This window comes from Schistocerca nitens, chromosome 2, assembly GCF_023898315.1.
Source record: "Schistocerca nitens isolate TAMUIC-IGC-003100 chromosome 2, iqSchNite1.1, whole genome shotgun sequence".
In the NCBI taxonomy this organism is placed as follows: Eukaryota; Metazoa; Arthropoda; class Insecta; order Orthoptera; family Acrididae; genus Schistocerca; species Schistocerca nitens.
In genome coordinates, this window is record NC_064615.1 from 300,846,158 (window position 1) to 300,859,267 (window position 13,110).

The 13,110-nt window shown below is 40.8% G+C and overlaps 1 protein-coding gene across 1 annotated transcript in view; it reads right to left on the bottom strand.

The window, feature by feature from the left end:
* The window catches only part of LOC126236055 (protein O-mannosyl-transferase TMTC4-like), a 133,575-nt gene that overhangs the window by 17,231 nt on the left and 103,234 nt on the right, over positions 1 to 13,110 (bottom strand). Inside the window, exon 11 of the mRNA XM_049945095.1 lies at positions 3,771 to 3,885. Within this exon, the coding sequence (XP_049801052.1) occupies positions 3,771 to 3,885 (115 nt within the window). The remainder of the gene's footprint in view (positions 1 to 3,770; positions 3,886 to 13,110) is intronic.

Consider the following 13,110-nt stretch of genomic DNA (forward strand, 5'->3'; position numbering starts at 1 on the left):
TTATTCCAAATGTATCTGGGTATATGCTTGAACTGAGGATACAGAAACTGTGACTTCATTAAGAACCTTTCATTTTTTTCATATTTTATGGAAGCATATCCTATATGCTATAGCATGTCCAGGGATGTTATAACAATGTTTTGAACATGGCTTGGAATTCTCTGGGTACTGAATGAAGGTTACTCTCTGAATTATGAAAAACTTTTTTGCTGGGACTTCTAATTGAATTTAAGTATGAGACGCATTAGAAATAAATGTATTAAAGAGATCAATATTAATTCTTCATTGTGTTGTAGAAAGCCATTGTACAAGAAATTGTAATGTAGTTAATTATATGCAATGTGTCTGAGTATACTATAATGAATGTTAAGGACATTGTTTAGGAGTGTGAACTAATAATTAAAACACACACACACACACACACACACACACACACACACACACACACACACACACACACACACAGGTATGTTTAACTAATTTGTTTTGTTCTTGTTGATGTCTTCAGTCCTGAGAGTGGTTTGATGCAGCTCTCCATGCTACTCTATCCTGTGCAAGCTGCTTCATCTCCCAGTACCTACTGCAGCCTACATCCTTCTGAATTTGCTTAGTGTATTCATCTCTCGGTCTCCCTCTATGATTTTTACCCTCCACACTGCCCTCCAATACTAAATTGGTGATCCCTTGATGCCTCAGAACATGTCCTACCAACCGATCCCTTCTTCTAGTCAAGTTGTGCCACAAACTCCTCTTCTCCCCAATTCTATTCAATACCTCCTCATTAGTTATGTGATCTACCCATCTAATCTTCAGCATTCTTCTGTAGCACCGCATTTCAAAAGCTTCTATTCTCTACTTTCTAAACTATTTATCGTCCACGTTTCACTTCCATACATGGCTACACTCCATACAAATACTTTCAGAAACGACTTCCTGACATTTAAATCTATACTCGATGTTAACAAATTTTTCTTCTTCAGAAACGATTTCCTTGCCATTGCCAGTCTACATTTTATATCCTCTCTACTTCGACCATCATCAGTTATTTTGCTTCCCAAATAGCAAAACTCCTTTACTACTTTAAGTGTCTCATTTCCTAATCTAATCCCCTCAGCATCACCCGATTTAATTTGACTACATTCCATTATCCTCGTTTTGCTTTTGTTGATGTTCATCTTATACCCTCTTTTCAAGACACTGTCCATTCCGTTCAACTGCTCTTCCAAGTCCTTTGCTGTCTCTGACAGAATTACAATGTCATTGACGAACCTCAAAGTTTTTATTTCTTCTCCATGGATTTTAATACCTACTCCGAATTTTTCTTTTGTTTCCTTTACTGCTTGCTCAATATACAGATTGAATAACATCGGGGAGAGGCTACAACCCTGTCTCACTCCCTTTCCAACCACTGCTTCCCTTTCATGCCCCTCGACTCTTATAACTGCCATCTAGTTTATGTACAAATTGTAAATAGCCTTTCGCTCCCTGTGTTTTATCCCTGCCACCTTCAGAATTTGAAAGAGAGTATTCCAGTCAACATTGTTAAAAGATTTCTCTAAGTCTACAAATGCTAGATATGTAGGATTGTCTTTTCTTAATCTAGCTTCTAAGATAAGTCATAGGGTCAGTATTGCCTCACGTGTTCCAACATTTCTAAGGAATCCAAACTGATCTTCCCCAAGGTCGGCATCTACCAGTTTTTCCATTCATCTGTAAAGAATTCGCGTTAGTATTTTGCAGCTGTGACTTATTAAACTGATAGTTCGGTAATTTTCACATCTGCCAACACCCGCTTTCTTTGGGATTGGAATTATTATATTCTTCTTGAAGTCTGAGGGTATTTCGCCTGTCTCATATATTTTGCTCACCAGACGGTAGAATTTTGTCAGGACTGGCTCTCCCAAGACTGTCAGTAGTTCTAATGGAATGTTGTCTACCCCCGGGACCTTGTTTCAGCTCAGGTCTTTCAGTGCTCTGTCAAACTCTTCACGCAGTATCATATCTCCCATTTCATCTTTATCTGTATCCTCTTCCATTTCCATAATTTGCCCTCAAGTACATTTCCCTTGTATAGACCCTCTATATACTCCTTCCACCTTTCTGCTTTCCCTTCTTTGCTTAGAACTGGGTTTCCATCTGAGCTCTTGATATTCACACAATTGGTTCTCTTTTCTCCAAAGGTCTCTCTAATTTTTCTGTAGGCAGTATCTATCTTACCCGTAGTGAGATAAGCCTCTACATCCTTACATTTGTCCTCTAGCCATCCCTGCTTAGCTATTTTGCACTTCCTGTCGATCTCATTTTTGAGATGTTTGTATTCCTTTTTGCCTGCTTCATTTACTGCATTTTTATATTTTCTCCTTTCACCAATTAAATTCAATATTTCTTCTGTTACCCAAGAATTTCTACTAGCCCTTGTCTTTTTACCTACTTGATCCTCTGCTACCTTCACTACTTCATCCCTCAAAGCTACCCATCCTTCTTCTACTGTATTTCTTTCCCCCATTCTTGTCAATTGTTCCCTTATGCTCTCCCTGAAACTCTGTACAACCTCTGGTTTATTCAGTTTATCCAGGTCCCATCTCCTTAAATTCCCACCTTTTTGCAGTTTCTTTAGTTTTAATCTGCAGGTCATAAACAATAGATTGTGGTCAGAGTCCATATCCGCCTATGGAAATGTCTTACAATTTAAAACCTGGTTGCTAAATCTCTGTCTTACCGTTATATAATTGCCTTTATCTTTCCTTAATTCCATATTTCGTACATAACGACTCTTGTCAGCGTAGGTTACAGGCATGTGTGAAGGATGACGAGTTAGTAAAATACTGCTCCACAGTCCCTGGAATTCTACGTGAGTTTATAATTCATGTAATTGCACATCATGGTACAACACAGTGCTCCATACTGGCACAAATCTACAGACACCCTGTTTCTTTATTAAGATGCAGCAAATAAAATCCAGAGATCATCACTTCACTAACAAGCAGTATTAGGCACAATTTCAGCCTTTATATAGTATAGATATGCAGTACTGGTGAATGCAGACTCCTCAAGGTAATGATATGTAAAAACCTGGAATTTACAGAGAGAGATTTAGTGAGCCTTCTTGATATGACAGATTAAATTATTCACACTTATTTTACAATCTTACATGTATGATATTGTAATTGCTGCATTTCATGTAGAGATACAATAACATCAGAAGAGTTAATCATAAACATGATCTCCATTGAAATATTTCTGAGAACACAATGTGTGGTGATTGTGGTGGTGGTGGTCGGTGTCACAGTCTGATATACGATTATCATCATCTTGCTCTTTAGCAATGAAAGATGCAGTGCAGGACTCCTTCTGAACCACTCATTTAAATGGAAGTCTTAGAGTATCTACTTCCACAAAATCTAAATTGTGCATTATCTGATCACCTATTTTCATCAAAATTAAATTACTTAACATTAGACACATATTCACATAATTTCACATGTGGGCCACACTAGACATGAATGCCGACATTTATTCTTTCTGGGCAGCTTTCACCAGGTAATTTCTTTTCCATCACCTTGACCCATTTCTTCTATCAGTGGTACTCTCTCATCAGGTAAAACATCTGTTGAACAGGCTACTAAGCTTGAAGTCTGCCTTTCAAGAGCAGTGCTCTACCAAAATAATACAGAATGTTCTTGTGGGACAATGTCTTTAAACTGTTCCAAGTATTTAGATCCTCTGTTTTATACCAACATTAAATAAACAATACGAAAAAGTCAACATACCTATGTTGTCCAACATAATTATCATATTATTCCATGCCAGACTGTGCAGTGGCTTAAGAGTTGTAGCATTCTTCCAAGCTTCATATGCTGCATTGTATTTTTTTAACTCCAAATACTGTAAAGGAAACAAATTCCTTCTTCTGATATGTTACAGAGGTAACAAACATTAATGATATTGCACAATATTTCTACTCAGTAGGCCTAACTACAACATAATTATCAAAAAATTACTCATAGAATTCACCTGAGGAAGCTATAAAAATATGAGACAGAATTAATTGTCAGTATTTATCCTCAGGAGATGAAAAATTGAGCATTTGTAATAGGCACATATTAAGTATACTATCCTAGATTTCATAATAGTTAGCTACTTTTTTGGGGGAAGAGAGAGAGGGATGGGTTGGGGAAGGTCAGAAAGGCAGAGCAGACACCATGATGAGATGGAGCCATCTGTTATGAAGACGAGGAGAGGCAAAGGATAATTTGTGTTTGTGTGTGTGTGTGTGTGTGTGTGTGTGTGTAAGGATATTTCACTTTGTATTAACTTTGTAGGGAAGATGTGTATGCAATGCCAACAGACAACAGGACATTCATTGCAACAATAAAAAATTTACAAGAATGTGTCATTTAAAAATATGCAAGCATTATTGTGGCAGTCACGAGAAAGTCATAATGCATATACACATATCACTTTACTAGCTCTGCGACTATGAATAAACAGACATGAATAACACAGTAGAGAAAGAGACAGGAATAATATTAAGATCAAGTTCCTTGATAAGCTTACATTTAAAATTCAAAATGCAGAGTTAAAATAAAAACTTTGAGAATAAAACAGATGAAAAGAGAACTTGCACAAGAAAATACAGGAAGAATAAAACAGAAAAGAAAAGGCACACATCATTTGTCTCTCACATTGTATCATAATAATGAAACCTTCCTCTTGCACAGATGAAAATAACAATAGAAAACAGAGGATAACATTAGCAAATGAAACAACATGAATAAAATTAAATCCACAGCAGGACACATTAAATATGGTGTGCCACAAAGTTTGGTGTTTGGCCCACTTCTATTCTTGGTGTACATAAATGACATACCGGGGACACTGGATGACTCATCAAAAACTGTACTATTTCCTGATGACACAAGGATATTGATATAAAGTCCAAAAACACCCATACCTTACACACTGACAAGAAAAATGATACAGCTTTTCAGCTGGTTCACAGCCAACATCCAAACCCCCAATGTTATAAAAACTCATATTATGCATTTTCAAAATAAATATATACATAAATAAATTACAGGTACCACATGGACATGCAAGGGATGAGGTTCCATGTGTAAAGGTCTTGAGTACCCACGTGGCTAATGAACTGAGGTGATACTGGCATGTCAAGAAGTTAACCAAAAAGCTCAGTCCTGCCTGTTTTGCACTCATAAATCTGTGCAAAGAGAGTTGCTAATACACTTGCACTCAGTTCCATCCTACAGCATAATCTTCTTGGGCACTGCTGCTAATGTTAAAAAAAGGGCTTATTCTACAGAAGCATGCAATAAGAATATTGCATAACATTGTAACCAAACATCTTGCAGATGTCTCTTCAGGTACCTGGTGAGTCTTACACTTACATGCCAATGTGTATACTTCCTAATGGCATTTATGGTTAATAACAGGAGTGAGTTTAGGATAAACTCAACAATTCACAACCACAATACCAGAAGTAGAAATAATTTCCATATGGACTATGCATGACTCTAAGGCTCAGAATGGAGTTTTACAATCTCGTGCAAATGCCTTTTAACAGGCTGCCAGTGGACATCAGGTGGTAAATTGAAAAGTTCCAAATATTTCAACACAAAGTAAAAGTATATTTCACTAGGCAATCCTTCTACAATACATCTCAATACTTTCACTCACCAATGTAACATCTGTGTAACTCTAATACGTGTCTGAGATAAATCCTGGTTTTATCAGTACATAAATAGCTAATAATAGTGTGTATAAAGTAAAAATTCTTTGCTTGATGTATCAAAAAATAATAGCAGCTGAATAGTATAGGAGGAGGAGCAGTGCTTTTTCAGAGTAGTTGTTTTCTTCCTAACATTAATGTTACATAATCTACAAATTATTACCATAAATATCAGTCTGAGTAGACTGATGCTAGTAATAATATGTTGTTACCGTACTTTACAGAAGTGGTCTCCATTGGTAGCTTCTGCCTGTTAATGGATAGCTGGATTTGTTCCACGTCCCTGAAGGGCCTCCTTCATGATGGGACTGACAGAACATGATGTGTGACTGAATGAATAAATAATTTGGTGACTACTTAATGTGTTATATTTAATATCTATCCTGATTTTAATATCTTGACCAGAAACTGTAAGAAACATTTCCTTTAATTTATGAACAGGTCCAATTTGCTTGGTCTTTTCTTCATTTGACAGAGTAAGGAAACACCAGTTTCCAAATTCTTGCATTTTTGTCATTCATTCAATTAATTAAAATGTTTTATGGGTTGGAGAGTTGAATGTTAGATCCTTTATTTGGCTAGGTAGTATAGAGAATTTAAAAATGGAAATGGATAGGTGGAAGTTAGATATAGTGGGAATTAATGAAGTTTGGTGGCAGAAACAACAGCACTTCTAGTGAGGTGAGTACAGGTTTATCAACACAAAATCAATTAAGGTTATTGCAGGAGTAGGTCTGATAATGACTAAGAAAATAGCAATACAACTGAGTTACTATGAACAGCGTAATGAATTAAATATATATACACCTACTAGCTCTGCAGATGAAGAGATTGAAAGAATTTGTGATCAGATAAAAATAAAAAAAAATATGTTGTTAAGAGAGACTAAAATTTAATTGTGATGGAGCACTAAAATTCAATGTTAGAAAAGGGAAGAGAAGGAAAAATAGTAAGAGAACATGAACTAGGGAAATGGCTGAAAGGGGAATCCATCAGGTAGAATTTTACACACAGCACATTTAATCATTGCTAAAACTTGGTTTGAGAGAAGGTTGTATACGTGGAAGAGACCTGGAAATACTGGAAGGTTTCAGATAAGTTACATGATGGTAACATGTATACTTCAGAAACAGATTTTAAATTGTGTATCATTTCTGGGAGTGGATGCGGACTGGGATGATAATTTATTGGTTGCACTCTGAAGATTAAGACTGAAGGAAGTGCAGAAAGGAAGGAACTTAAAGAGACAGGACCTGGACATATTGAAAGAACTTCCAGTTATTGAGAGTTTCAGTGTAAGCATTAGGTAGCAATTGACTGAAAACGGGGTGCAAGAAATACAACAGCAGAGGAGTGTGTTGCATTGAGAGATGAAACAGTGAAGACAGTAGAGGATCATATAGTCAAAAAGACAAGGCCCACTACAATTCCTTGTGTAACACATGATGAATTAGATTGACGAAATGAGAAAAACACAAACAAAAATTGTAGCAAATTAAATAGAGAAAAGGGAACACAAACATACAGAAATGGGATCAATTGAAAGTGCAAAATGGGAAAGCAGGAATGGCTTGAGGAGAAATACAAAATTGTAGAAGCATGCATGACTATGGGAAAGATAGATGCAGCCTATAGAAAAATTGAAGACCTCTAGAGTAAAAAGAAGCAGCTGGATAAATATCCATAGCTTAGATCGCCAACCTGTAAGCAAAAGGTACAAGTTATACACAAAAAGGCTGTACAAAGGAAACAAACTTGAAGATAATATTATGGAAAGGAAAATGGAGGATATAATAGAAGAATCTGAAAGACCTAAGTCCCAACAAGACACTAGGAATAGAAGATATTCTTCAAAATTATTGAGATCCTTGGAAGAACATACCATGATAAATCTATTCCACATACTGTGGGACAGATGAAATACTTTTGGACACTAATTCCAAAGAAAGTAGGATGTGGCACATGTGAATATTACAGAACAATCAGTTTAGTAAGTCATGTTTGCAAGATTCCAACTTGAATTACTTAGCAAAGAATGGAAACAGGGTAGATGCTAACTTCGGGAAGGATCAGTTTGGTTTCCCAAGAAATGTAGGAACTGAGCTTATGACTTTTATTACAACACTATCTAGATGCCCGTGCTTCTCAAAGGAAGTTAAAGAAGGGCCTGTGCATATCATTACTTTTTACGGGATGTGACAAAGCAAGCTGGGATATTTTTACTTCCCCTCTTGTTTTGCCATCTGCCTCCTTAAAATTCATTTTTTCAATTTTAACTAATTACCATAACATACGTGAATATTATCTGCATTTCCATAAAAGAGAAAGTTTGACCCTCAGTTTTGAAGAACATAACACTGGATCTAATTTTGTGCTTAGTTTTATGTAAGTAATTGATTTTCTAATTTATTTTGACTATTCCTAGTTAGTATCTTTCATTAGAGGGTGAAAGCAGCAATTGTTTCATATCTTAAATTCTATTGTTGACTTCTTGTATATACACGTGTAGATGCTGGTACTTAAATATACATCTGTATCAAAATATAAAGTGGAAGTGTTTGATTTCAGGATAGTAACCCATCACATTTCCACATTGGTGACCTCGTTATGAATTTCGAGTACATTCCATGTCTCCCGTGCCTGTTCATTGTGCTACAAGTGATTGTTCGCTGCCATGTCTTCTCTGTGCAATGCTTTCCTCGTGGACTTGGAAGCTCAAACCAGCTCTCTGGATGTATTTATCATGTCTCCTGTGAATGGAGTTTCTCCTGCTGACTACAATCCATGTTCTACACCCACATCACATGAGATGTTGGTCTTGCCACAACAGCTGTTAGCTGCACCTCCAGCAAGAACAATGGACTCAGGATTTCTATCTCTGGATTGTGTTCGTCACCATGTGCATTTCAACTAAGACGATAGTCAGAATAGTGTTTCACGTGATCGTAATCCGAATGCACAGGTTAGGTTGCCTCCACAGCGGAATGTTCATTCATAGTGTGCTCCCGTGACCATTACTGTGGTGCCATGTGCAGTACTGCGATTACCGCAACATGTAACACGTTTCAGTCAGCTGTCCTCCACACCTGTTATGACTTCTGTGAATACTAGCCAAGGACATATCATCACTAATAGTGCACCATGGGTATTCCCCAGGACTTCTTCACAGGCAGTTGACCATAATAGTGCGAGATCAGTTTACGGGCCAACACCTGCTGCTAGTATTGTGCAACCAAGGGACGCATACCCCCACCCCCATCCAGCGACATACATCACTGTACAACAAAATTTGCCACCATCATATGTCGTGGACTTTAATTCATGTCGCGCATGTTCACAATCTGGCCTCCCCTCTACCACTCCTGCCTGCACAGAGGGTTCTGGTTCCTGCCATAAGCCTGCTCGCTGTTTCCACAGCACCGGCTGTGCCTACTGTGACAGCCTTCCGCATTTTCTCCGGAGTTGGACAGTTCAGTGTGACATCCCTGGCTGATGCATCAGTTTCGGGGACCCCAGCTCCTGGTGCCCTTCTGCCTGTTCATTCCACGGTACCAACCGTACCTGCCACAATGGCCTTCCACGACGCAACAGGTATGCTCAGTGATCACACACATGGCAACTGTGACAAACATTTTTTTGGACCTATACCCCATCCACCATTACACATGCCATGCAGAACTGTCATGCTACCATTCTGTGGCCAGAATGGGATTTCGCAGCTCACATAAACAATTCATTGTTCCCAGAGGTTCCTAATTCTCCTCCATCTCCTCCTCCTGGATGGCTAAAGAAGTTACCACTGCTGTCAGAAGACAACCTTGTGTCGTGGTTCACTTTCGTAGAGCACATTTTCGAGCAACATCTTATTGCTGATGACAACTCCAGGTTCATGTGCCTCATGTCACACCTTCATGACCACTCAGACCTGATCTGTGACCTGCTCCTCTCTCTGCCACCGGCTCCGAAGTATGACTTCGCCAAGAACACGATTATTGAGTGCCTCGCCTGCCCCCCCCCCCACCCCCCCCCAACCCTCCAGGAGCTCATCCTAAAAAATTTATACAAAGAACACCTTGGGGACTGGACTCCATCGCAACTCTGGCACCACCTATGGTTGCTGGTCAGCAAACAAACTATGCCAGGTATAACTCTCTGGTCAGTGTGGTCTGCTAAGCTACCAACCAATCTCCAGATACATGTGCTACCACATTCCTTCCAGTCGATTTGATTGCACTTATGGATCGCCGATCAGTTGTACTCTCTCCTGCGACACTGCCAACCCCTGTGTTCTCTGCCACAGGTTGGTACACCTCCAATGGAGATTCACCCGTTTGTTGGTAGGGTGGTAGGGGCAGGGCCCGCTCCAGCACTCCATCCTTCACGACACCTGATGGCCTGTGCTCACACTCCCCGCTCTCTGGAAATTCCCGGATCCTGCACACCCCGTACGTGCCATTATACCTACCCGAAGCAATCGATGGCGACAAGCTACTCCCTCTTGCTAAGTCTCTGCCTCCACCACATCCAGTTCACCCATACTGCTGGTATCACAAGATCTTCAACGATGCAGCACAGAAGTGTAGATCATCCTGCCAGCACCCAAATGCCATCCACATGGCACAGTAGATGCTGAACCCTGCAGGGGGATCAGACAGGCGTCCCCCAACACATGTCACTTTCGCACTGCCATTCTCTACATGCTTCAATATTCATATTTAGACCTGTGGGCATACTCCTCACACGATGGACACATTTGTTAACCAGGAACCCCCTCATGTGCACCATTCAGTATTCTCCATCACCAATGGGTCAATGCACAAGATAGTTACTACTGATGGCCCTCCTATCTGGCATAAAGTCAGACGCCTCAACCATATTAAATTACGTGTGGCACAACAGCACGCAAATTAATGATCTATTAGCCGTAGGTATACTACAACCATCGGACAGTAACTGGTCATTGCCCGTTCACCTCGCTATCAAACACACGGCTTATTTCGCATGTGTAGGGACTACAGGCATGTAAATGCGAGGACCATAATAGACAATTACCCAGTGCCAAACATCAACAACTTCACCCATGTTATCAGGCACTTCCATCTTCAGTGTAATTGACTGTGAACGTGCCTACCACCAGATACCCGTGGCACGAGGATATACCCAAGACTGCAGTTATCATGCTGCTAGGTTTGTTCCAGTACCATTACATGTTGTTTTGCCTTGAAAATGCTGCCCAGACATGGTAATGATTTATTGACTCCATCCTATGAAAATTCGAGCTTTGTTTCGGGTATCTGGATGACAGACTCATTTTCAGTAAGACAGCTGAGGAGACAAGTGTCACTTATCCACAGCATTGAAGACCTTAGAGTCGAGCAGTGTAGAAATCAACAAAGATAAATTACAAATACGGCAGACGTCTGTAACCTTCCTCATCTACACAGTATCTGTCAATGGTATACAATATCCAAAAGCTCATGTGTACAGGCCATCTCATCTGTGCCACCCACTTACATTCAGAAAGAACTGTGCCAATTCCTCAGCACCATCAACTACTACCACTGTCACATGCTCTCATTGGCTGCAGTACAAGTTCCTCTTATGGTTGCACTGTCAGCAAGCAAACCTAGGGACTCTGACCCATCCACTGGACGCAGCAGTGGGAGCTGTCCTTCAACAATGCTCCACAGTGACAACATCTCACCCCTGCACTTCTTCTCTAAAAAACTGTCTGCTGCACAGAAGAAATACTCTGCATTCGACACGGAGCTCCTGGCCACCAACGAGGCTGTTAAACATTTCCACCCTGATGTTGAAGGATGCACGTTCTATATCCTCACAGATCACATACCACTCATGGATGCCTTCTGAAACCCTCCGGAGGACTCTACCCCTTGTTGTTTCTCCCATTTCAACTTGGTGTCTCAGTTTATGACAGACGTCCAATATATCAATGGTGCAGATAATATCACTGCCAATTTTTTCTCACGTGTCAATGCAGTGTCCAACATCATCGATTTGTCTAATCTAGCTACTCTTCAGGCAACAGACGAGGGCACCCAAGCACTCCTTGTGGACCCAACCACCTTGTTCATGTCCACCAAGATATGATTCTCCGACATCACCGACGAAGTTTGGTGTGATTCTTCGACTGGGGTTTATGCCCAGTGTTACCGGCTTTCTTACGCTGTCAAGTTTTCGATGCTTTACACAACCTTGCACACCTGTGCATTCATGCCTCTACCCAGCTCATTATGAAGCACTTTATCTGGAAAGATACCAAAAGAGACTGCCAGATGTGGACTTACAATTGAATCTCTTGCCAAAGCAATAAAGTCAGCCACCATACAGTCCCTCTGCTGGGTAATTTCAGATTCCTCCAGGACATCCGAGGCACGTCCATATCAATCTCACTGGCCCTCTTCCACCATCAGAAGGTTTTAGATATGTCGTGTTTTCTATTGACTGCTTGCCCAATGGGTGGAAGCCGTATCTTTGCCGAACATCATGGCCGAGACGGTTGACAAAGGTTTCGTCTCCTCTTGAATCACCCAGTTCGGCTGCCCAGCCACAATCACAACCAACCAAGGCCGGCAATTTGAGTCATCCCTGTTCGCCTTGCTGTGTCGCATGTGTGGTATCCACAAAATCCACACCACCTTGTAACCCCCCCCCCCCCCTCCCCGGAGCAACGGTTTGGTGGAATGGTGGCACCACACTTTAAAGACCACCCTCAGATGCTATAACTGCCTTTGGTTGGAAGATCTACCTTGGGTCTTTTTAGGGTTGAGATCAACACACAAACCAGACATCCAGGGCACCATTTGAGAGGTGGTTTATGGGGAGAACCCCGTCCTGTCAGGTGAACTAGTCCAGCCCATGGCTCAGGAGGATTTCTCCCCACCCCACCCTCCCAGACTTCATTAGCCACTTGTGTATGCATTTCGAGCACATGCGCCTCTATCCACTGGTTAGCCATACCCAGCCACTCTCCTACATGCCCGCTTCTCTTCGAGACTGTTCCCATGCCATGTTGCGGGACGACACAGTACGCCAACCTTTACAACTCCCTACCAGGGCCCCTTAAAGGTTCTGCAATGTGGGGATTCAACATGAGACCATTCTCTTCAAGGACACCACATAGACAGTTTCACTGCGTCGGGTCAAACCTGCATTTGTGGACTACGATTCTCTGGCACCAGGCTCTCCCAATATGGCTGATGACCAAGGCCCCCGCCATGTTTCAGACTCCTTGAATGATACACCACAAGTCACTCAGAACCATGGTCTCTCACCGGTGTCCAGCCCTAGCGATGAACCTTTCTCTGGTTTCCCAAACAGTTTAAGCGACTCTGCATTCATGG